The 25,303-nt window shown below is 47.5% G+C and overlaps 6 protein-coding genes across 6 annotated transcripts; 2 read left to right on the top strand and 4 right to left on the bottom strand.

Moving 5' to 3' along the window:
- Positions 1-1,305: 1,305 nt before the first annotated feature.
- DFL_006234 (uncharacterized protein) lies at positions 1,306-2,424 on the bottom strand (the record flags this gene model as incomplete). Its single annotated transcript, XM_067635619.1, has 1 exon — positions 1,306-2,424. The coding sequence occupies one exon, from the start codon at positions 2,422-2,424 to the stop codon at positions 1,306-1,308; it is 1,119 nt and encodes a 372-aa protein (XP_067490029.1).
- A 4,278-nt stretch (positions 2,425-6,702) lies between these two features.
- Positions 6,703-8,051, bottom strand: DFL_006233 (uncharacterized protein; the record flags this gene model as incomplete). The annotated part of the gene is made up of 10 exons (XM_067635618.1): positions 6,703-6,760; positions 6,813-6,873; positions 6,966-7,010; positions 7,084-7,089; positions 7,166-7,429; positions 7,517-7,531; positions 7,660-7,673; positions 7,786-7,820; positions 7,896-7,915; positions 7,985-8,051. The coding sequence occupies 10 exons, from the start codon at positions 8,049-8,051 to the stop codon at positions 6,703-6,705; spliced, it is 585 nt and encodes a 194-aa protein (XP_067490028.1).
- Positions 8,052-8,411: 360 nt separating this feature from the next.
- On the top strand, positions 8,412-12,624 carry DFL_006232 (uncharacterized protein; the record flags this gene model as incomplete). Its single annotated transcript, XM_067635617.1, has 9 exons — positions 8,412-8,472; positions 9,166-9,235; positions 9,293-9,341; positions 9,630-9,679; positions 9,772-10,393; positions 10,481-11,245; positions 11,317-11,423; positions 11,492-11,645; positions 11,695-12,624. 9 exons carry the CDS (start codon positions 8,412-8,414, stop codon positions 12,622-12,624), a joined length of 2,808 nt encoding a protein of 935 aa, XP_067490027.1.
- An 802-nt stretch (positions 12,625-13,426) lies between these two features.
- On the bottom strand, positions 13,427-16,607 carry DFL_006231 (uncharacterized protein; the record flags this gene model as incomplete). Its single annotated transcript, XM_067635616.1, has 16 exons — positions 13,427-13,591; positions 13,655-13,758; positions 13,828-13,907; positions 13,964-14,046; positions 14,110-14,205; positions 14,260-14,323; positions 14,383-14,430; positions 14,490-14,607; positions 14,692-14,733; positions 14,815-14,995; positions 15,062-15,189; positions 15,244-15,356; positions 15,426-15,564; positions 15,627-15,640; positions 15,697-15,982; positions 16,049-16,607. The coding sequence occupies 16 exons, from the start codon at positions 16,605-16,607 to the stop codon at positions 13,427-13,429; spliced, it is 2,220 nt and encodes a 739-aa protein (XP_067490026.1).
- Positions 16,608-18,529: 1,922 nt separating this feature from the next.
- Positions 18,530-21,357, top strand: DFL_006230 (uncharacterized protein; the record flags this gene model as incomplete). The annotated part of the gene is made up of 6 exons (XM_067635615.1): positions 18,530-18,543; positions 18,874-19,008; positions 19,157-19,362; positions 19,420-19,651; positions 19,707-20,950; positions 21,002-21,357. 6 exons carry the CDS (start codon positions 18,530-18,532, stop codon positions 21,355-21,357), a joined length of 2,187 nt encoding a protein of 728 aa, XP_067490025.1.
- Positions 21,358-22,123: 766 nt separating this feature from the next.
- On the bottom strand, positions 22,124-25,017 carry DFL_006229 (uncharacterized protein; the record flags this gene model as incomplete). The annotated part of the gene is made up of 11 exons (XM_067635613.1): positions 22,124-22,156; positions 22,222-22,282; positions 22,344-22,556; positions 22,611-22,907; positions 22,964-23,176; positions 23,232-23,269; positions 23,338-23,379; positions 23,445-23,529; positions 23,588-23,655; positions 23,708-24,619; positions 24,694-25,017. The coding sequence occupies 11 exons, from the start codon at positions 25,015-25,017 to the stop codon at positions 22,124-22,126; spliced, it is 2,286 nt and encodes a 761-aa protein (XP_067490024.1).
- Between the last annotated feature and the right edge of the window lie 286 nt (positions 25,018-25,303).

Here is a 25,303-nt window from a genome sequence, read left to right as displayed (position 1 = left end):
ACAATGGGAGGCTGCTCACGATGGAAGAAAAATAAAATAAAGATAAAAAGATATAAAAAAAATCACCGCCTTCCTTGAAATTGCCCGGATTACGATACGTACGATACGTTGTGCAGTGCAATAGTTGGCTCCACGTTGACTCTCCACACCCGTCCTGCGGGACATTGACTTGGTCTTTATACACCGACTACGTGTTGGTGTTGTCTGCCAGTGGATCGATTCAACCCAGACCACCCGGCTGACTTCCCGAGCTTGGGCCTATCACGAGGCAGGTTGCAGACCATGAGTCCTTTGCTTTTGGAGGACAGGCTCTTCTAGATACGGACACTGCGTGGAAGCGTTCCCTCCTTTGGATCTATTATTGTGACACGGGGAAGATCTTGAGATTTAACATTGATACTCATGCATTATACCCAAAGTAATATTAATTATAGGTACCACTTGACAGGGCACCATACACGCAGTATGATTCTAACAATCCGGAACAGGGCGGAGTGATTGAGAAAGAAGGATAAAACGCCATAATAAACCATACAAATCCGGAGGGCATACAGGACACCGGTCAGGTCCAAAAACTTGTTTAAAACGCCAGGTCCAGGCTAGAGAGAACATGAGAGAGAAATAGACAGTAACCAGCCAAATACCAAACGCAAAGGACCTGCGATAACCCCAGCAATGATAGAAAAAACAAAACATGACATGAATTGAGCGATGTATGAATCGAAACACCTGAAGCCGCCGGAAGGAAATCGAGAAACATCTGGACAGATCATATGAAGTAACGCCAAATTCTTGAAACCAACATCCAGAAAAAAAGGAGGGAAAAAAATAATAAAAACATAAAATAAAACATAAAAAATCGGGTTCAAAAACCAATCCAAAACCGGTCCCAAATGCTTCCGTGATAGCAAGATGAACGCCGAAGAGGACAGGAAAGACGTGCGATGTGTGACAGGCAAACCAAATACTCAAAATAAAATGGGGGGAGAGGGAGAGAAACGGCGAAGCACAAACCAGGTAAATAAAAAACGAAAAGAGAAGACCCCAAATTGCCCTTAAAAACTCCAGAAAACTTCAGTAACCAAAAATGCTAGTCATCAGGGTATGTTATCGCATCATTCTAGCTCATAAAGCAAAACATCAGGCAGTTTCGGGGAACAACGACCAAATCAAACCGAAAAAGCAGAGGAGAGAGGAAGATCAGAGTGTAAATGGCATCAAACTGTGAAATATCGAGAACAGTGTAAAGAGAAAAGTAAGATAAAGGAAAGAGCGAGAACCTCGGTCGGATCTCATCTAGACGGTCTAAAGATACTGCTTCAAAGCTTGAGGTGAAAGCCAGCCAACTTTCTCGAAAGCCGCAAATAGACGTGAGGCCTTATTGACATCAATGTGGCACACTTGTTGTGCATGGGTTCGTGAAAACACTTGGTTTCCAGCTCGAAGTCGTGTAACTCTTTCGAGAAATATGAGACGTTTCTGTGTCAGATACTGGCCGCAAGAGAGCTTCAGAGTCGAAGCAAGATGTTGTTCTGCCTTGTGGAGAAGATGGCGATCTGGATCGTTTGAAATATCCAGAGGAGCTCCAGACCAATCGACATGCAGACAGCGCGGGTTATCCGGCAGAAGTTCTACTAGGGGTGTGACATCCTCGACTGTCGAAAAATGAATATCTTTCCTAGTAGTTGTAACCGGTTTCGATTGTCGGCTGAATTTTGGCTTGGTCACTTTGTTATCGGCATTTCTGTGGATTCGGACCTTGTCTTTCGGGGAAGCCATAATCTCCGAACCCGAACTTCGGGATCTCTGGTGCGATCGCTTGGGCCCGGGGGTGGTTGCTTTGGGAGGCATGTTATGTACAACCGACTTAATACTCTTTGCGGCCCTCGCGGCCCTTGCAGCGTTGATCTGTTGCTTCAAAAACAGCCTCTCACGTCGAAAGTATTCCCCAGGGTCCCTAAAACAGTCTTGCCATGCCGTTGATTTGAATGTCGGGACGGTGGGTTCCTTCCTTGCGGGTTCGGCCGTGGAAGCATCTATAATCCTGATAGAAATTGGCTTCAAAGGTAATGCCGATGATTCCCGATCAGGTTCAGAAAGATCGAACAATGGGCGTTGATTTTCGTCATTTGAAGGTGCATCGTAGAGGACAGGATCTCTATTAAGTATCGAAGGACCAAGATCGGATGGAACTTCAGATATCTGACGGCTGATGTGTGGAGAAAGTGGCGGTGAGAGGATCCCGCTTTGAGATAGCGACTTCTTATCGCTGTGCCTTATCTCGGGAAAACCTGAGGAACTGTCGGGTCGTGGAGAAAAGCTCATTGCAGGTCGCTTGGATGGGGATGGTTCCGGAGTCTGCGGCATTTGGTTGGTTGTATTTGTATTGTCTTGAACAAGCTGTGCTGGAGGATCCAATTCCATGTCTAGGAAACACTACGACCCGTCGAGGTATGGGCCCCACCAATGGCTACAAGTTCGAAACGCGGTAGGAGAGAACGGAATTGATTGAAAGTTCCACTTGATGACCTTTTTAATACTAAGGGCGAACAATGGATCGAGTCAGCACGGGCCTGTGTTGAGTCAAAAGTGGGTTCTCAAAAACAGCAGATTGGTAAAAGTGCAATAATGGAGAATAGAAGGAGGGGAGTAATGGAAGCAGGTGATATATAAGAAGCGTGAAAGGATTCGTCATACAGGGAGTGTGGCTATGTGATGGAAGATCCTGGAGCCATGGACGGGGTTAGGAAATAGGCAGATAATGGATAGATGAACAAAAAAATGAGAAGTATCAAGTAAGCATAACCACTTCTTCTTGTGCTTCCTTTCTGGGAAGTACTTGAAGAAGAGGAAGGGTGAGAGAAGAGAAAGGGATGGCGATGGAGTCACAAGGAATGGATGACTATAATCACTAACGTAAACCAGGCCAGGCGGGATACGAAGCAGGCGCTTACCCTGTACTTGTTTGAAGTGTGTTGTTGGAGTTGAGCTTGTTGCCGTTGTGTTGTGTTGTGTTGTGTGGCAAAGAACAGGGGATTTGTCAGCGTTTTCCGGGTGGTTCCAAAGGGTCACGTGGAGAAGAAGAGGGAGGAAAGTGAGAGAGAAGAGAGAGGAGAGAAAGAAGAAATGAAAATGAACAGGATAGGATGAAATAAGATAAAATTATACCCTGAGGTTGGAGAGGCTCAGGAATGCCGGGCGTGCCTAATTACTTTTATTTCTTTGTCTGGCACTTTCGATTGTGTGGATGCAATGGAATGGATGATATTGGATAGACAAAAGAGCAGGCGGAAGGCTAGGCTTAAGAGTCACGGCCTACGTGAGCCTTGTTTCAAGATGACGATGCCGACAAACAACTTTGGCCCCCGATAGGCTTTCTTCGACGGGAGATATTTCAATTGGCCAATTCAATCCTAAAGGATCTCTCTCTTTTTTTTTTCTAGGGAAAAGAGCCAAAAAGTCAGTTCTGTTCTGTGAGGAACAAAAGTCACATGCGAGGCAAGTTGTGTCTGGGTGACGTCTGAGCCAGATGAGGCGCAAAACCACAGCCGTCGCAGGTTGAAAGGGAAGGATAATTATCAGAAGAATCAATGCAATCCAAAGGATCCGACGAAAGGCTCCGACCTTTTGTTGGAATCAACCTGGACCCATGAATTCAACAAAGGAGGGGATAAGGGCGGGGCCAACACGCATGATAGTAAGTACAGAAGTAAGTAAGTACTGCTTCTGCAACTCTAACTTACCAGATAACAGGATCTTAAAAGTCTGGCCTATGCTCAGCTTGAGAATGTTTTCGAAAGATATCGAGACCTTGCCCCACCCGATCCAATCCAGTTCGTTATTGTTCTCAATTCGAGGGATCTTGAAAAGAAGCAGAGGGGGAAGAGGAGAAGGGGGAGGAAGAGGGGGAGGACGGTGAGGAGGAATAGATAGAGGAGGAATAAGAATATGATGATGATACACCAAGACGATATCGTTATGTAGGTCGTCGCAATCGTCACTCGAGAGGAATGAAGAGGTTAACCTGCTCCTCAACACAACAATTGCAAGCCGTGCAGTCGCTCTTTTTGAATCGAAGGTCTGGCTTCTGCCATTGCAGGGCACCGATGGACCCAAGTAAATTTCCTGACTTGTAATTGGAAGAAGATGAAGATTCCAAAATCCAAATTGCTGGAGGCGGAGGCAGATAAAAGGAAAGGGTATGGTGTTTGCGCCGCCGGCTGCGAAAGGTGATATTATGCATTCGCAGACAACTACTATCTTTGGTCATGTCCTAGACCGCTGATTGGCTGGACGGGCTGGAAAGAGTGGTCAACCTGACCACTGCCCGTCTCCAGAAGCAGGGAAGCTGCGCGCCAAAAAGCAAAAACATGCACGCTGATGGTGGGGCGGGCCAGACGAGGTGTGTGTCACCAGACGCATAATTCCTTGGAGCCTTGATCCTCAGAAAGATCTCTGGGAATATGGAACGACTTCGCTTCGACTGCTGAGCTGCTTTGCCGGGTCGAGACGGATCACAGCTGACGGAACGGGCAGTCTAGCGCGGTGCATCAGATAACCATTTTCTTCCATCGTTCCCAAGCTGTTTTCACAAACTCTGCTGGAAGTTGAATTGATCAATGCAATGGAATGCAATTGCTTTACAGGGATGTCGGTTTGGAGTCGGCCCGCTGATACCTAGACATATGTAAGTATCCTCTGATCAGGAATCCAGTTAAAACATCGGATGAAAAGTTCTCCCACACCCTGCAAGTGCCGATTCTCCGCCTGTATGTAGGTACGTGCGTGCGTACGTATGTACATACTCAACATCCTTAGCACTTAATAATTCGAGGTCTGCATATTCCGCCCTTTCCCGTGTGGGAGAGTAGGAAGTATGTACTATGTGAGAGCTAGGTATGAAATAAAGTCCGTTTCTAGACCTCCGGAGCAATGAGATTCCAACCCCGTCAGCGTATACCTTCTTACGAATAGCTACCCTAGCCTTGTTTCGGCAAACATCAAGCGTTGGATGATATTAAGACAGATCGTAATATTATTACAGAATACGCACTCGATCGATGCAAATGTGTATCCCCATGTAGCATAAACTAAACGGAACGATTGTCCTCCCGGATCCTCTATTTTTGGAGGCTCTTTGGATTCTGAACCAAAGTCGATTGACCGGCCTCGTGGCTTATGTGGGACAATTACGTACATGTGCAGGTGTGGATGGCAAGGGCCCCACCAACATTGACCTCGCCCTCTGGTTAGATATTGGTCAAAACCACCGTCCGATCACATGGATCCCCGACAGCTTGGAGCTTCACCACCCCTGTTCGACCCCTCACGGTTAACCCGTCCAATGCGCATGTGATCGTGGTGTCAATTGGCCCTCACTTCTAGTTGCTTGGGTTCTTATCGATACCTCCCCTGCCAACTACCTGCACTCGGATGAGACAGAACAGGGAGCGGGAGCATCAACGGGAAGCAAATGCAAGTGCAGCTGATTGATCTTTGAATACATGCGCATCCAGATGCAGGATATCACTGTACTCTTGGAACTTGACTCCAAATTCGGGGGGTAGTTATGAAATTGCAATCCCGGTTGATGCAGCGGGAGGACACAGAAAGCAAATAGATTAGATATTCTCCGACCAGGCCAAGGCTAATTGCAATGGGGCTGCACGATCAAGTTGCATGCGCATCCAAAACTGCTTCAGTCGACGCCCGGCCCAGCAGCCTCAATAAACAGGTAATCGCACCTATGTTCATGAATTCAAGTAGATGATAATCAGGACAGAACATCGCCGAAGTCGGACTAGGAACCAACCTTCTCCTTACCTACAGGCTTAAGTACTTGCTGCTGAGAAGCTCCATCTATTCTTACCCCACAGCGCACAATCCAAAGCGAGCTAGCGTCCCGGATCATGGGGCCAGGTCATCATCCAAGAAACAGCCCAATGTGACCTGACGGGAAATACCACACACCAAACCCTAGGCCAACACACCACACCGCCGCCTCGGATTACACGCACAGATTTGGTTTAGCAATTTCGGGCACACGAACAAGTAATATAATGCAAGTGCACCCGTACTACGTATAATCAGAGAACGTACGAAGCTGTCTGCTTCAGGAGCAAGATTTCTACAATACGATGATCACGATGTGCTTTGTGAAGAGTCATTGTATCCACCCCTTAGGTAAGTAGTCAAGGCGCAACTTTTGGGACACTAGAACTTTTGCGAGAAAGAGGTACCGGATCACCTGTGCCACATCGAGATTCCAACTTCGCGAGATATAGTACAATTTTTGTGGGGGGCACATGTGAGATTAACAGTATCAGATGAACAATCATGAAATATTGCTTTCGAGCAATTTTGCCATAGCTGTACGAGCCATGGAAGAGTTCGTGGATAGGATTATTAGAAGAGGAAGTATGTGTATGTGTACCGCCATTCCAATAAAAGGTAGGGAATGCGAAACGAGTAAGTTCTCAACTTTGGCAAGATGTCAAGCAGATTTGCCGCTTTGTCATGTTGTGCTCGAGCTCCTCCTTCCATCGCTACAGCCAGATATCTGATCAAAGCCAAAAAAAAAAAAAAAAAAAAAAAAAGGAATGTAATGTGTGGTAAAGAAAAAAAGAAAAATTGTTTCCGACCAAAGGATGATAACCTTTCGAGAAATCAAGAAAATTTTCGAGATGTCGCGGCGTCGTCTATCTAAGCACTGGTATCGGCTTCAGGGCAGCTGCTCATGATATGACCAGGTTTCTTGCACCTGCCAAGGGTTAATTTAGATTGGAGATTTTGACAAAACATTGAGAACTTACTTGTAACAAACACGATCCTGCTCGCTAGTACAGTCGCGGGAAAGATGCCCAATTTGGCCGCCTAAGAGTAATTAGTTCAAGGTCTAGACACACACATATATTTTAAGATAACAGGATGAGGAGGGGGAGACTGTTGGCTCCACTCAAACTTACAGTTGTAGCACTTCTGGCCTTGTGTGCAGTCACGAGACATGTGACCTTGAGATTAAGGACAAGAATGTTAGATTTGACGACAACTCTGAGTTTCAGAAATCTGCGACGGGAAGCTTACCAAATCCTAAAGGCAGAAAGAGTGAAGGGATTAGTTGGAACAACAAAACGGGGGTAGGAGACATGTTATTGTGAAAGCATACCACCGCAAGAGTAGCAAGTTTGTCCGCGGCCGGTGGGATATCTGTTCCCTCCGCCGTATCCTCCATTGTCTCCGGACTGGCAGTTGCGGGCGATGTGGCCGACCTTTCCGCACTTGTAGCATTCGGCACCAGAACCACCAGCGCCACTGTTGCCACCGGGGTAGGAGCTGCCGGAGGACTCATTGGTACATTCACGGCTTATGTGACCTGTTTGTCCGCATCGGTAGCAGGATTTCTCCTTAGGGGGCGATTGGCATTCTCGACCTGGAGATGTGTTAATAAAACGAAGTATGAATAAGATGAAGGGGCAGATCAAGAGAGTGTATGGCTCCCCGCTCGGTGCCAACTTACTGAGGTGGCCATCTTCTGTATTTCGGGAGAAAGCATAAGGAAAAACCAGGGTGAGAGTTAGCCTTTGATACACCTTACATACCAATCCGCACGCTATCCTTCGGATGACGCACAAACACAAGGGAGAACATTACGCCACATACGTCCACAGTTGTAGCTAATTCACCATCAGCTACGTCAAACCTCGACAACTTTCAGGGTGCAGTCACAGTGAAGAGAGAGAAGGGGGTTAAAGACAAGAACGCCTTCTAAGCAGCAGAGTAACTTACCAAACTGGGTTGCCTCTCTTTGGGCAGTCCTTAGCCTATATGGGTTTTAAAAGGTAACGTGAGTGGAGATGCATAGGTGGTGTTGTTTGAATATAGCAATACTCATATACCTGATGACCAGATCCACCGCCTAAAAGAAAGAAACATCCAAGTTAGAGGCTATGGGTGTATATAGAACGGTAGGGGTTGGGGAACGGACAATTGAAGCAGGAGCGGTTGCCGCCAAAGCCTCCGCCGCCACCATAAGAGTTTCCTCCGCCTTCCATTTTGAGCCTGTGAAGAGAGGGATAGAGATGATAGGTGGAAGTTGGATTACGCTGACTTGGGATCTGAGAGGAAGAACATAATCGTTATTGTTAGCAGACGAGCGGTGGTAAAAAAAAAAAAAAAAAAAAAAAGAGAGGGCTAGAAAGAGGTCGTGTTGGGTAGGTGAAAGGACGGTTGTAGATGATACCTAGGGTGGTTTGTGGAGAGATTGAGGGGAGTAGTGAGAAGAAACTCGACAAAAGCGAGGGGTAGGTAGAGGGGGTAGGGAAACGTGGAGGAGGAGGAGGAAGGGGATGAGGTGATGGAGGAGAGAGGGAGAGGGAGAGAATAGCGAGGTGAAGGTGGTGAAGGTGGTGAAGATGAAGGTGGACAATGCAATTGAAAGAGATCGAAGGAAGGACCCACCGGGAGTAGTCGCAGGTATGTCGGAGAGCAGAGAATGAGTGGAGATGGAGAGTTCAAGCAATTTGGATTAGAAGGGATAATAATGGTAAGAAAGAAGAGGTGAGGTGAAGTGAAGTTGAGTGAAGTTAGGTTGAATTCGAATTTTGGAGTGGCCACCAAACTCAGAGATTTTTTTGTGTGCGTTGCTCGTTTTTGCGGAGAAGAATTCGTTAACAGGCGGCACCCCTACCACCAGCTACTTCTTGCGCCTACTTAGCTTGCTCTTATGTACATGTACCTATTCCGTACTTGTTTTTATACACATGTACAGGTACATATGCACATACTCAAGTTCCTACACACATACAAGCGATACTCCAGATATTATATTTACCTCATAAAAGAACAAGATCGAGGGGGAAAAGTGTGTTGTGGCTTGGCACTATAAAAATATATAAAAAATAAAGAAAAATATAAATATAAATCGCCATGTGAGTACTTGAGCAAGTAGCCCAAGTAACCTAACTTGGTCCCCTTTTACCCAAGTACCAAGGTACCTAAAAGACACACCCCGCAAGCAACGCTTACCTAGTTACCAACCAACAAACCAACCGAGTTCCAGCTAACTACAACCATCATCCACAACCATCACCATCACCTGCTTATTATAAGTAACTATCACCATCATCTCCACGAACATCTTCAACCTCATCATCAACTACTTTTCAGGCTCTAACAAGTACCAATCATACCACTCAACACCCTCCTTCTCCGGTTTAGGTTCTAAGTATATACTTCAGTACATTACCTAAGTACTCACCTACCCCACGTGCCGTCTAACATCGCTTCATCTCAGCTGTCGCATATCCTACCACCTACCTACCTTCCACCCCATCGTTTCAATTGTCCATCAATTGCTTCTGTAATACCCGGAAGCCTCATCAACTCTCAATTCGTCGGGATAACTTGGGCTTGGTCCTCCGTTTTATAGGGTTCACTTGTCTTCTCAACATAGCGCTCTCGAGCACCAGCGTTATCACCACTGCCATCCTACCACATCATCATCAACCAGTCTCCGCAGCATCGCTGCAAGCAATGCTCTCCCGTTGACCTCCACATAATAGTCCAATATCCTCTCCTGGAACGGTTATGCAGCGGTGATGAAGTCCGTTATCGAGTTCTCTCCGGAATAGATAACTGGGAAGCGAAAAGAATATCAATCTCCGTACCTCTTTTTCGCGAGGTAAGCAATCAAGTCTACATCAAATCCCCAATTATACCCATTTTCATCAGGTGCAGTCGGTTCGAATCTAACGTTGTTTATCTACATTATAGGTTCGTTCCTCCCCTCTTAAAAATGAATCATCACCAGTACTCCCAGATGCCCCCTCATGGGCCCTATATCCCACAGCAGATGATGGGACCCCCACCACATCATCACCATGCTCACCAGCATCAACATCAACACCAACACCAACATCAACATCAGCACCAACCGTCGTATCCACCACATCCTCAGCATGTTCTTCCGTACTCTCAGCACCCACCTCCGCACCCCTCCCAGGCACAGGATTACCGCCCACCCCATTTCCACCAACCTAATCGACCTTTGATAGTATCCACTCCGGCTTCCTATATCCCCCAATACCCCCCCATGATCCCTCACCACATGCCCAATACCTTCTACCGCCCTTCACATCTGCAACCAAACGTACCGCCATATTACCCTTCGCAGGAAATACACCAACCCCCCCCTGATATCCCGTCCCCTGCCTCTCTCCCTCGGGACACTGTCGTTTCGAACCCAGCTTCGAGCCCGGCTCAGTCTGCCGAGGCGATCGAAGAGCCTGGCGAGACAAAATATGAAACACCCATCACGTCTTCTTCATCGGTATCCCATTCACCCATGATTCCGATTATCTTACCGCAACGAGCGGATAATTGTCTTAATCCTCTGGTAGTCCCCCAATTGGCCCCCCATATATCTCTTCATCCATCATACAACGTGAAATTCTGACTGTATTTTTCGTTTGCCTTTTTTTAGCAACTTCCCTGGTACTCAGCTCCCGACAAACCGTTTCCTTCCAGGAAGCCTAAGGCCACCAAAGCCAAAAGTTTCTCAGATACTGTTCTTCAGCAAAACATTCCCCCGGATTCGAACAACGTCTCCGCCGCCCCTGGTTCTTCAGAAACTACATCAGGCAACGGACCACATTATACGGCTGAAATAACGGATAATTCGTCTACAGAATTAGAATCTCATGAACAAAGTACGGTGACCGAATCGGAAGCTGCCACCACTAGCTCGTCTTCCATAGATAAAACCACGAAATCGGCGAATCTCTCGGCTCCTGCGATTCCAGTCATCCCTTTCATACCAGCGATCCATAGGCCACGAAAGAGCGCCGATGCCACCGTTGCACCCAGTGACTTGGAAAGGACTCTAGAATCTACTATAGAAACCGAAAGACCCGAGGATTCCAAAGGAGATGAAACACAGATGACCGCTGACGGCCAGCCACCGCCACCGCCTCCACCGTCGCTGCCGCTGCCGCCTAAATCCTGGGCAGATCTTGTTCGTTCTAAAGCTACGACAGCGTCCACTACTCCTAACCCCTCGGCTCTTACCAACCAAAATGGTTTATCGATCGCCCCCGGGAGCCTCGGAGATACGCAGACGCGCACGCTAGCTGAAGTTTTACAAGCATTCGATATCCCTCAGCTAAGAAGCTCTGGTTCAGGATGGAACGTGCCTTTAATAGAACCCCGCGGGCTAATCAACACCGGTAATATGTGTTTCATGAACTCGGTAAATTATTTATTTTGCCCAAACCATTTTTTGAGTCTGGAACTAATATTTTCTCTTCCTTATGTTGCTAGATATTACAAGCACTATTATTTTGTGGGCCTTTCTTCCTCTTTCTCGATGCAATCAGTAGGAAGGTCGTGCACAATTTCAAAAATGAGACACCCTTGATCGATGCAATGTATGTTTTTGCTTTATTTCCATCGAACGATCTCTCCGCATGAGACAGCTAACTATATCAATATACAGGATCATGTTTCTGCGTGAGTTCCGACGGGTTTCGCCTGGCCTTCTTCCGTCGAGTGACAGCTCCGGTTCGGATATGACGTTATCCGGAAACCCGTTCGTTCCTGAATACGTTTACGAAGCGGTCAGGGGCCTCAAGCGGTTTAGTTCCATGAGGGTAGGCCAGTTCTGTCCCCTATGGAAATACCTTTCTAATAATTTTCAAGCGTGGTCATCAACAAGACGCAGAAGAGTTTCTCAATTTCTTTCTTGACGTTCTGCACGAAGAGTGCGTAGCTGCCGTAAAAAATGGAGAGGGAACGAGCCAGGGAAGCGCGATTCGCCCCAATAATACCGACACACCATCCCAGGAAGATGATTCCGGTTGGCTAGAAGTTGGCCACAAGCAAAAAACAGCTATCACGCGCAACATTGGGCACATCAGTGGAATATCCCCCGTTACGAAGATTTTCGGAGGGCAAATGCGAAACGAATTAAGAGTCTCTGGCCAACGAAGCAGCGTGGTGCGAGAGCCATATCAATCTCTACAACTTGATATACAGGGTGGTAACGTTCACAGCATTGTTGACGCTCTTCGCCAAATCAGCATCCCCGAACAGCTCCAGGGTGGTGATTTCAAATCTGCTCGCGGGGCAAGCGCGTCCGCTACCAAGCAGGCATTCATCGATAGCCTTCCGCCCGTACTCATTCTACACCTCAAGCGTTTTCAATATAACAACACGGGCGGAACGCAGAAAATTTGGAAGAGCATAGGCTATCCCCTTGAGCTCGAGATACCTAGCGAAGCCCTTAGCCCCACCCGTAGGTCGTCTCCGCAACCTGCTCGATACAAGCTCATCAGCGTTGTTTACCACCACGGGAAGAGCGCCACAAATGGACACTACACGGTTGATGTGAAAAGACAAGAGGGGTGGATCCGTATCGATGATACGGTCGTCAAGAGAATAGCCGGAAATGATGTTGTCGTAAATGAAGGCCTATACAACCCAGAATCTCGCAAGAGAACAGGCGGCGAAGAGAATGGCTGGAAAGAAGTTAACTTTTCGACAAAAATCGGTGGCAAAGCTACGACTGCAGCTAACAATTCGTCAAAGGATGACAAGGTGGCGTATCTATTATTCTACGAGTTACAATAAAGAAAGGTTGATGTTTCTCTTCCTTCTTTCCTTCTCTCCCTTCCTCCATGAAAAAAGCCGTTCGTTTCACTCTATATTGCGCTCAGCCACAGCACTCCACGCTCCTCACAATACCTATTGTTTTCAGCTTCTAGATTGGAGGCTATTAATCACATTACTCTTCATTGCATATATCACCTCCCCCTTCTTCCAAAAGTTCTGACTTCTCTGGCGTAGCGGGTAGCTGTACACGTATTTGTTGGCTTATCATCATCATTCTTTGTTATTATTATCGTCCTCCCACCCCCTCCATTGTTTTTGAAGCTGGGCTATGCGGCTTAGGACCATCGACCACCCTTTGTTATGGGTGCTCTACACAAGTAGTAGATGCGTCCAAAAATAAATGAATGAATGAATAATCAGCGTTCCATGAACTTGTTCCGGGTCGTTATATTTCCCTTTTTTTTGTCATGTTCACAGCCCCCTTTTTTTTTTCTCCGGCAATCATGCAATTTATTTCTATCCAGTCAGATTTGGCTAAACAGAAATGCAATGTCAACCCCTTCCTTGTATCATATGGCTTCGACTCGGTGACCCAAATTCCGGCCAAAGAGATTGTTTCGAGAGTATCTATTGGAAGATCCTACCAACCACCCACAGAATAAACTGATAGTCCAGAAGCATTACCATCTAATCATCTGAATGTACGCAGAGCCGGAGGTGCAACTCTACACAGCAGTTGGGGCATGTGGATATAAATTTATCAAATAATGCTTTTTTTTCATAAATCCTCCACCCTATTCCCTCCCATTACTACTAATGTTCACCCAGAAAGTTTGCTTTTGATAAATGCAAGAGCATGGGGATAGGCTGCTTGTACAAGGCTATCGAGGTCATCCTCCGGGATCCCCTCGATGACTCCGTATTTCAATTTGAGCTTCCTGGCTTGGAAGGCATCATGGGTCACGGGAGCATAGACTCGCGAATGCTGTCATCCCATTAGTCAAATTACCCGTTAAAAACTACGGATGCGCGCAGCAGGGGGGTTTACCTTATGGTACCAATAGCCAATGTTCTCGTCACGAGTAGCGTTAACAGCACAGAGCGGCATTCTGGAGATAAAACTTATGCATGCGACAGCGCGGTTCACGCAGTCTAGTCCTCCGGTTTCCGTGTCAGCCAGGAAGCATAAAGCAAAATAAGGGCTAAAAGACGGCAGCATACCTCTTAGACTAATCAAATTCAAGACATTCCTGCAACCTTCTCCGATGCCGATGAACACGATCTTATCCGCGTCGGAAAGACTATATTATAATCAGCTTCGATATCTTTGACCAGAACGTAGACACCAGGTACGTACTCAATATAGTTGTCCCAGAGCTGGAGCATTAATGTATTTGTGTCGTCGTTTACACCATTGTTCGCGACTCGTTGGCCGCCTTCCTATATGATTAGAAGGTTAAAAGGTATGCTTTTGGGCTAGCCGACAGGTTACTATAGGTTTACTTCGTCGCTCGGTGTCACATATTTTGGAACATTGACGTCGATTGCTCCGAAATTCTCAGTAATTGCCCACTCGATAAAGGCCTTCGCCGAGTCCATCTATCGAAACTGTTAGGGGAAATGGAATGGATGTTAAACTACCAGGCAACTTACCACGAAGGAATTGTGCGTCTGGACGGTGTCTTTCCCGGGTTCTGGTACCCCAAGAAGATCGGCTCTGTTGCATGACTCAGCAAATCTAGGTAAGTATAGAGCGAAGCAAGCTTGTTTACTCACGAATCATGGACAATTACAATTAACGTGTCTGCCTTGTCGTAATTTGGACTTCGTTTACATACTTAATTAATGGAGGAAGCCACCCATTGGAATCCAAGTGAACTTACGTGGCGAGAATCTGGTCTTCGAACGTTGGAGAAACAAGTTGGCTAGGGCGTACTACAAGTAGTGGGATCATTCCGTGGGTATCAAACAGTGCCCGGGCTTGATATTGGCGGATTATGTCTAGAGACGGTGGCATTTTAGGGTGAGCCTAGTCTCAGCCTGCATCTCAAACCTACTTTCTATCTGGCAGCGAAAGGTTCTTACCGTGAAGCCTCCTCGCCTTAATTTTATTCGCAGAGAGACGGTCTAGCCTTATCAGCCATGTCGGCCACACCGTTTAGGAGCTTCCAGAATATCCCAAAAATGACGGAGCTGTAGAATACATACTATTTATGGATTTGTATTCCATGCATTTCCAGTATTTGGATTGCTGGATAATAACTTGGTTGACAACTTCTACGACCTTGGGACTTGCATGAACATCGTGCAATGGCTCGGGTGGTTCTCCCATCAAGGTTCTCGCCACTGCGAGTGCAGAATTCGAGATTGAGCTGAGATTGTAGCCACCCTGTAACACCGTTGTTAGCTTCAGGCAAGAGAAGAAATGAGCGTCTGGGGCTGGAAATTAGATTACTTCAAGACACACAGCAATTCTTCCGTTTGCGAGGGACATGAGCATGTGTGTCATATGCGCGTAGCCCGCGGGTGTCACAAAACATTCTCCGATTTTATCACCGGCGGCAGCATCAAACCCAGCGGAAACTCGGGAGGAAGTTAGCATGGAAAATATTTCAAAATAGGGGACGGATGACCTACTAATGACCAGATCCGGTTGGTATTCGTAGGCTATTGGCATCACTACGCGTTGGAATGCATAAATATAGTCGGCATCACGAATACCACCAGTTGCCCAGGGTATATTCACGTTGCTATGGTTTTTATTCATCAATATCATAGGCCAGCATTTTTTTCATCCTTGTATGCCGTTGGGGACATACTAGCCAAGCCCATCACCTTCGCCGCAATACGTGAGATCCCCATCAGGGTAGGGAGGGTAGAAAGTGCCCCCTTCGAATCGGTGGAGTGACACGTATAGAACAGAGTTGTCTTCGTAAAATGCGGTTTGCGTACCATTGCCTAGAAGCGGGGCCGGGTCAGTCACAATACGCAGTCTCCTGTAGCCTGGTTATATATTTTACCATGGTGGACATCCCTAGGATTTAAACTTGTAAGCGTAAAGTAGTCGCCGGTAAGTTGGGATGCACATACCAATCAAGAATCATAATCTTTTTGCACTCAGGGTTGCTCTGCCGAATGACCCTTGCCGCGACGGCAACATTATTAAAGAGGCAAAACCCCATTGATTTGTGGGGTTCGGCATGATGACCAGGAGGGCGGACAACCGCAATAGCATTTTTCACTTGGCCATTCCATACAGCTTTACAGGTTTCAATGGTGCCCCCACAGGACAATTTGGCGCATGTAAAAGACTGGTTGTTATAGAACACAGAGTCGCCGGTCAGAGTTAGGTCAAGCAGAGATGCTTTATCGAGGTCTGAGGTGAGGCCTGTTAGTTAGTTCCCAGACTCGATACAAATGTCGACTCGAGGTCTTGACTTACCAGGAAGAGTTGTGAGGAACCGCCAATGGTCAGGAGTATGGACGAGAAGGACTTCTTCTTCCGTAACCTCTCTTGCCTTTATTCGTAACATCAGGTCATCTTCATTTTCGGGTTTGCTTCCGTCTTCCGGCAGCTTTGTCAAGCCGGCTGATGTGAGAGCTTGGTATATCACGTGAATACGGCGAGGGTCTTCGGGATGGACATCTTCTTCATCAAGGGTGGCGTGGAATCTCATTCGGACATCGTAACAAAGTCCGGTGCGTAGAGAGGAACGTGGCAGAGCTCGATTGTAGCTATCTGTTGAAGCTTTAGGGCGAATAGCATTGGCACGCCGCCGAAGAAACTGTTCAGGGGTAAGCTTTGCATAACCTGATCGTGGCTGGATATTTAGATGGTCAATGCGATTTGACAAGACATCACCGGTGTCAGTGGGTAGGTTGGCGGGGTCTCGGAGCTCGCCTTCTGGACTAGCTGAAGCAGCGATTGCATTGGGAGTAGGTTGGAGGTTCAAGGGAGGAGCATCATGCATCTGCGCGTCGTCGACGAGAGCTGGAGCCATGGTGGGGGACGGGAAGGAGGCCGATAGGTACTCGCTATTGATTCGAAGGAAGCTTGGAGTAGATATAAGTACTTAGATCAAGGAAACGCATCACGTTTGAAACGGGGAGATGAATTTCCCAAAGAGGAATAGACGATGTTTAGTCATCAAAGGATGTGAATGTGTTGCAAGCAACGGGGGTCAAGCTAAGCGAGAGCGGGGGTTTCAGAGTTTCTTTAGCTTTGGGGGGGGGAAATTGGGATGCTGATCGACAATTTCCGTGGCGTGTGACCTTGGCCGATGGCGCCAGGCTCTCGATTGGCTCCTACCGTCCGATCCCCCGTCCTCTCTATCGCGCTGACGACTATGTGGGTAAGGGTTAAGCACTCTAAGCCATTAGCAAGGCCAAGGCCAAAGACCAGGGAGGATGAGGAGGTCAACGACGTCAGTTCGCATTCCCTGCTTTTTTTTTTTTTTTTTTAATTTCCATCTTCATCGGTAGCAAGCCATGGTCAAAAGATCAAGTTGGGAAGGCCGGTCCCAAAAAAAGGTATACTCATGCGAGAAGACGTCACCACAAGAACCTGTCCGAAAACCTTGAATCGAATCCAATCAAAGGACATGAGAGTAGACTCCAACAGCAGTTGTTTAGGACTGTTAGGCCTGTCGTGGGCTGTTGAAAATAGCCATAGATATAGCTTCCAACAAGCAGAATTGGCTCTGGCTAGCACCAGCTCACGTTTGCCCCTCTCCTTTCCGCGACACTTCATCTAGTTTTTTTTTTTATAATTCTCCTACCTATATCATCACCGTCATCACCATCACCGCCATCGTTATCATCACAAACCACCATATTCATCATAGCTAGCTCGGGAGATTGACCAGATCATCCCCCACGCTCATATACATATTATACTTACTTACTTCATGCTTCATACAGAAAGATTAATTCCATTATAAATTAAAGGAATTGACTTGCTTTTATCTAAGAAGAAAATAAAAATAAAAATAAAAAAATAAAAAGGAAGTGAAGTATTCAAAGAGTGGGTGTCCAATAAATACCTACTCCCTAGGTAGCTTCCACACAGAATGATAGACCTCAAGCTAACCTGCAAGCAAGCAAGCAAGCAAGCAAGCAAGCAAGCAAGCAAGCAAGATCCGAGCATAAAAACCGCAGCTTGTCGGTGGAAACCTGTTTAGCCTGGCCTGCCTGCTAGCTGGGGATCGACGCCAACAATCAAGGAACGGGACTCAAACTCCAACTCCAATTCGAACTCGAACGACGTCGCAGCGCAACACGTTCACGCGGGGCCCTTTCCCAGTGCAACCGGCCTTGTTCTCTCTCCGCCCTCTCCCTCGCGCTCCCTCGCTCGTCTGTCTGTCTGCCGCTCGTCCTCTGGTGCCCCTTCCAAGGGACGTCCCCCCACTTCGCACCTGCTGCCTCCTGCCCCCTCCTGCCTCCTGCCTCCGCTTCCTGCGTCCCCCTTCCAAGGCACAGCTACCTCCCTGCTTAAGTACCTAAGTACTTCTTTACCTATCAAGTATCTACCTACCTACCCGCCTGCCGGGTGTGGGGTGTCCTCCCCCCCAGTGTGCCTACCTCCCACTTGCCTTTTAAGCACTCTAGTTACTTGATTTACCTACCTGCTACCCGCTGCCCGCCCCGCCGCCTGCCTGTGGATGAGAGTGTGTGTATGTGTGCATGTCTCCGTGTGGTACAATTGCCTGTCCCCCAAACAATTTTAAGTCGTAGTCGTGGATGACGGGGGTGCTACATCCATCCATCCATCCATCCATCCATATCATACATACCATACATCATATCATACCTACAACCAAGCGAGATACCAGATTCAAGATCCCATCTCTTCCAAGGAAATCATCGTTCCATCCGCCACTCCCAATCGATTGGACCTAGCCTTTAATAATACCCTCAATCCGTGATGTTTCGAAACAGGTATGTCAGCGTCCTCCAAATGCCTTGCCTTGCCTGGCCCGGCCCCGCCTGGTTTGGTCCACCTTTTTCTTTTTCTGTGCCCTGATTTTCCTGTATTCCGTCAAATTGCATTGTTCGTCCGTCCGTCCATTCGTTTCCTCTCTGTCCCATTCGGAAGAAACTACCCGAGAAGTCTTCCCAGGCCCTCTGTCCTCTGCATAACTGAGGGGAGGGGAGGGTAAGGAATCTTCCAAAAACCTGCTTGGCCACCCGAATCCAGCCCATTTCCCCATACAACTATCTCTTACTTGGTACCTTCTAGCCTACATGCTAACCCTAAATTTACCATAGGCAATCCTCGCAAAAGCCTCCAGATGAGCTTTTCGAAAAATTTCGCCTCTCTTTTCCAGATGTCACAAGTACGGCTGGTGAGCAGCTCCAGTCCACTGCCAATGGAATACATGACCTAGATATGAACCCAGCTAGGTTAGTCCAATGAGAAATAATAATCACAATCGAATAAATCATAATCATAAACCAATAACCATACACCGACAAGAGAGAAAAAAAACCAACACCAGTCGCATTTACACGTGCTAACTTGTATCCTCACCACTTTCGTCAATATATGCAGATTCGGGCATGAAGATCTTGATCCTACGCCACGTGCGGCGGCAGAGCCGTTTCGATTCACACCGTCCTTACTCGATCCGACTTCCGCTGCTTTCGCCGCCTTCGCAAACCAACCGCCAGGTTATTACACACCAACTCCAGGAAACCTACAACCGCCTCCATTCTCAGAACCGAATGTCGACCTGCAAACACCCAGTATAGGCATAGGTATCGGTCCTCCGATTACCGCTGCTTCGAACGGGACTCTTCTAAACACGACACAAGCATATACTTCTCACGCAATCAACCCACAACAGTTTCATAATTACCACCCATTTTTAGCCCCATCTCTTCATCAAGACTATGCACTTCATAACTTCGATGCTCCGGCATCGCCAAAGGGTAGTCCGATGGAGATATCGGGCCGGGAAGAAGAAATAGCCGAGTTTAAGCAAGTATTTAATGCTCCACAGGTGCTGGAAACCAGACAAGGCGTCTTACATCCTGGGGCGGAACAGTAAGTTACGTCGAAACCACCCGAGGCTGAGATATACCCACTAACGAATGTCTAGATTCCGGTTCCATGTGACATTGAACGCCCCAACCGCGATGATCCGGCATCACGACGAAATTCCCGTCACTTACTTGAACAAAGGCCAGGCTTATACAATTAGCATAGTTGACACCTCACCCCCTTCCCCCATAAACGGTGGCGTCCGATACCGTACTTTCATTAGAATATCCTTCCAAGATGAGGGACAAAGGCAAAGAGCAGCTACCTGCTGGCAACTTTGGAAGGAAGGAAGGGGTACTAACGAAGCACACCAACGAGGCGGGAAGCTACAGGCCGTAGAGTATGTCAGTACGTCAACAAATGGAGAGGACGAAAAGAAACGTGGTCGCATGGAAGTTGATACTGCTTCTTTTGACGGGTTTTCTGTTGTGTGGACTCCCGCTCCGGGTGCCTTTGAAACTGTTGTCTCCGTCCGTTTCAATTTTCTCTCCACCGACTTTAGCCATTCCAAAGGTGTTAAAGGTATACCCGTTCGCCTCTGTGCAAAAACTGAATTGCTGGCTTCCGGTCTACCCCAGCCCTCGAACGCGCAGGCGGAAGTCTGTTACTGCAAGGTCAAACTCTTTCGCGACCATGGGGCGGAGCGTAAGCTAGCAAATGACATACTTCATGTCAAAAAAACAATGGACAAGCTTAAGCAACAGGCGGATGCTTCGGAAGAGCCTGGTAGTGGTAAGAAGAGGAAGGATTCTATGGCCAGCAACAAATCATCGAACCTGGAGGGTGGGAAACCTGGTAAAGCGGTCAAGCACAAGCGGACTTGGTCCATATCATCTGCGAGCTCCACCAGCGGAAACAAAGCTAGTGATGATGATATAAATCAGAAAATCAATGCCTTGCAGGATATGTTCACAAGTACACGCCCCGTTAGTGTTTTATATCTAAGGGGTGAAGAGCAAGATGACCCAGACCTGTATCCGGTCCATCTTGCAGGTGAATCTCATGACGGCCTGGATGAAAACTGGATGAGGCGGCCGTCGGCTGCCAGTATGATGAGCAGCGTTAGTGCCTCGTCTTTTGTTTCTCCGAGTCCAAGTTCGGCATCTCTTCCAAGCCATCACGATATCCAGTCTGGGGATCAAAACAATCCCGAAAATTTCCGTTCTGTCGGCCAACGTTTCGCACCTAATGAAATAACAAGAGTAAAAACAAGCAACGATGCAGGCATACTCGCCGGTTGGATAGAGGCTATAGGCATCGACTCAAGCTACGTTCCACCGGCCGATCGCCAGCCGAAGCCTAGTAAGTCTCCTCTCCTGTATCGCGTTCGCAGTATAAGCTAACGGACGGCAGTCATGTGCGTTTATGTCCTCAATACCATGGCGTCTTCTGGGGCAGAGCAACATTACTACAAAGCCGTGTATCTCCGCGAACGTTCAGAAGCTTGTTTAACGAATCAAATAGCCGTGAGGTGTGGGCTAGATCCCACCCACATACGTCGTGTAATCCGGGTCGACGCCCGTGGCCTTCACAGCATTGTCGATGACGAAGTTGTACGAGAAATGAAAGAAGGACAGGACATGAAAGTGCAGTTTCTTGATATTAGTAATGCCATGCTTTCTCCTCCACAAACGGAGTGGGCCCCGGAAATGAATGAGGAATCGAAGGATTTGTTTGACAAAGGCTGGGAGATGCGACTTTGTTTCTGATTTCCTTCCCTCCTTCCTTTTTTCCTTTTTCCCTCTTTCTTTTTTCCTTCCTTTCTCCTTTTCTTTTTATCGCCATTTTCTGTACCATCCTAGGTTGCATTCGAATGGTATCGTTGTACCCATGTTCACTTCATGGGAAGGTGTCGGCGAACTAATAATCCCCTTTCCTTTTTATTTAATTTTTTTTTGTCACGCATTTAAGTCTTCGAGGACCCGTTTTATGTGTTTCCCCACGTGCCAACTGCGTTTCATTAGCGATTCATGGAATCAACTCGCGCTAGCGTTACCGTCTATATCCTAAACACTCATACATGTAACATCCTGGGATTCTAGCCTTCTGGTGCTTGCTCGGTGCCTATAGCCTATCTAGGAGGAACCATTCCGGCGAAAAACGACCAATGCTAGCCTTGTAAATCAGTCCCCGCAAATACCTGACACGCTTTGGCATAACCGCGAGGCCCTCGTAGAACCGTGGAGTCAAGGGGGAATAAGAAGGTATAGATAAGATAGAGTGTTCGGAACCGGGAATACAATACTCCCAAGTTCAAGGAGGAAGGTATTCGTTTCAAGTTCTCAAAGTCAAAGCAAGTCCCTTGGCGCGCCAAACCGTCAGAGTTCTAATTGGAAGAGTTGCTACGAAGCGTAGGCTTCAGATAATACACAAAGAGACAAAGAGGAGACTCTATAATATAACCCCTCCGTCGACCGATCCTCAAAATCGTGTTGGCACAAGTAGCCTTGCCGGACTCCCAACAGCCCGTGCCACTCACATGTATAGGATGGCAAATGAATCGACCCACTAATTCGGACAAACCAAGCATTGTCAGCAAAACCAAACCGAGGGGGGAAGAAATGGTGCCTTACCTGCCCAACGGTACCTGATACGCCAACGATTCTATAGCCCCTAGGGGGTATCATTGTATACCTACGACACGTAAGCATCCGCCAACGAAACGAGAGATACATCATAGTAGATTTATACATACGGTGAACCACCATTGGAGTTTCCAAAAAAGGGCGAACGGCGACCAAGGGTAGTGAGAATATCGCAACCATCCACCCAAAAACCGCTTCTAACAGAGAACCCAAGGAGGGACTCGCCTCTCCTCGTATCCAAAAAGAATTCAGAACACGAACCTCCCCGGTTTCCAAATATCGACGAGGAGCTATCGTCAAAAATAAACTCAATACCATTCAGACTAAAATCAGTGTAAGTTAGGGGCACGGTGGATTATAGACGATACAAAACATACGCTGAACCAGAATAAACACGAATACCATTCAGAACTCTATTCGTTCCAATCGGCAGAATTGCTTCGCTGGGGGCCCCTCCACCCAGGCCCAGTTTCATGCTCTGGTAAGCTTTCTCACCCCCGGAGAGCTTAACGAAGCTTTGTGCGGTTTCCAGAAAGTCGTCGATGTCCAATTTTCCGTTACCGATAGTGAATACGCTCAGCTTGATTTTTCTAGATTTTTCGGCGGGTGGCACTTTAGATAGAATGTCGGACACCGAGACAGTGAGATTACGTTCCACTTTCGGGAATACTTCGCTAATAAATCTTCAGCGTCCGTTCGTTCGTTCCCAGAAAATGCGGAATCAACATACTAGTAGTTTTGCAACGTCCCATTAACATATATTTCAACCCAGGCGGCTCCGGTCGAAGAAACTATGACGGCAGCGACCCCTACGCCATATACCTGGGGATTGTCGCCCTCGAATATGAAAGGGGGGTCGGAAGCCGATTTGAAACACGGATGGAATCTAAATCTCAATATATCCAGTCGGTGCCAGTGACACTCATCTTTAGGCATACAGAGGCTTCATTTGTCCATTAGTTTTATGCGTTAGATCGAAGTTCGTCCTTGATACATACCGTAACCCGGGAGACTTGGTTCTAGTAGAATATGACTCCTGCAAAATAAATACCCCGTTTAGACATTATTATACATACAATCAGAAAATCGTAGGTGTGCTCATACCCTCGTAACAAACGATCTATTGATCCTGATGTAGTCACGAACCTATAGATCAAGAATGTGAGCCACGGCCCCCTCTTTGTAAGCTCGATGGATATTTTTTTACCAACCATGATACCGGATGGCTGATGAGGACATCCAAAAGCATGCCCAACCTCGTGAAGAAAGGCCCCAATACCGATGCAACATGCTTCCCTATTTTTCTATAAGCAGGGGTCCTCAACGGTAAGCGCTAAAAATAAAAATAGCATACCAGTAGGAACCAGATTGGCCTGCATCGTTAGCAATAATTCTAGTATCGGTCCTTGTGCAGTCAGTGAACTTAGAAGATTAGCTTACACATCCTCCAGAACATTCGAGTGGGTGAACTTACGGAAGGAACAACATCTTCTATGAATGTTGGCCAGGTATGAAGTGAATGGCTGCCAAATATCCCCATTTGAATGAATCCGGACCCACCACCAAGCGCGGCATGGCCAGTAATGACATTCGACGCGGGGTCCCATTTCGAATCGAGAATTAAAACGGCAACGTGTTTCCTTTCGTAGGCAGTTTTTGGTGCGAAGTGCTTTTCTACAGCTTGATAGGCGATATTCCACAATTCTCCCGTCTTTTTCCCACTCGAATTTTGCTGCGCAATATCGAGATCTCTAATTTCGGCGACAGTTCTCTCTGAACGGAGCACATGGACCTTAGGTACCATCCTGGGCATTTTATCGCGGTGAGAAATCGACTCCGCAGTCCATGTTTCCTCAAATCTGAACGTTCGTCTCCCGAATTTATTCTTTGCCATTTCTTCTGCGGTATATGCTTGCCAAAGATATGCTGCCATACGAAATTTCTTGACAGCGGTATCCAACCCGTTACCTTGGGTTTTAATTTTGTCTGGGGGGCAATCAAACGTAGCCGGCGAGTCTTTTCCAAGGAGTATTACCAAGTGAAGTGGTGGGGCAGCTAGCGGCATCATGTGGATGGTCATTTGCGATTTAGATAACGGCGTTGTCCTAGAAGACGCATACTCGAATTGTAATTTGTTGGGACCGGGCTCGAGGTAGACCAGTGCGCGAAAGAATCCATCGGATACCGGCCAAGACGTGGGCGGGAAACCCCCGTGATGATGATGAACGATGACTGTTCCGTCCTGCGGTCGATCGGGTGGGCCACATTGACCAAACACCAACAATACGGAGGCGAAGGCCCACGAGCCATCGCTAATAGAAAGTATTCGGGGTGCGCTCGGTGAGAATGGCTGCGCTGGTTGGGTGATTGGGATATGTGGGTTTATCTAGTCGTCAACCGGAAAAATTAGCAAACGATGGTCTCTATAGAATGCTTGAAGGCTATTCCTCGGACACATACGTATGTGGATTGGCGTCTTAACGCCGGAGACCCTAGATCTTCGCCGGGTGGTTCCTCCAAATTCGGTTTCGGGGGGACTGGCGGGACGAACTGTTGTGACGATATCGACGCCCGGGCTGAATCATTCCAGGCAGTGCCAGCCGACATAACGGACGGCGAAGAACCACCAGGTGTTATTGTTACTCCGTTTGCAGCATCATCGGATCCCCACTGATGAGGGTCTGGCACGCGAGCGCCAGAATGTGCCAAGGGAATCTCTGAAGCGACGTTTAAGCTTTGGCGAGACCGCCGTCGAAGATTTGTAAGTTTGAGCTTGCTTAACATGGTGGCAGGTCCGTTTTTAAGTAGGCGTTGCCTAAGAGGGATTGCACGGGCGCATGTGCCTGTGCCAACGAAGCCGCAGGATGACTATTCCGGTGCTCTTGTCCAGAGCTGCAGAGAGCACATCCGATTCGAAGGTGGTGGTCGTGTAACGCGCGAAACGGAGTTAGATCGAGATGGGGAGGTCCGTTTCACGAAAGAAATCTAGGCACAGGTACTTAATATTGGGATTATGTCAACAATGCTCGCTGTGGGCCGTGGCATGGCGTATTATCAACACGCGGCGACG

Source organism: Arthrobotrys flagrans, assembly GCF_004000055.1.
Source record: "Arthrobotrys flagrans strain CBS H-5679 chromosome Unknown unitig_9, whole genome shotgun sequence".
Taxonomy (NCBI): Eukaryota; Fungi; Ascomycota; class Orbiliomycetes; order Orbiliales; family Orbiliaceae; genus Arthrobotrys; species Arthrobotrys flagrans.
Note: the sequence above shows the minus strand (reverse complement) of the source record. Positions and strands in the feature narration are given on the sequence as shown.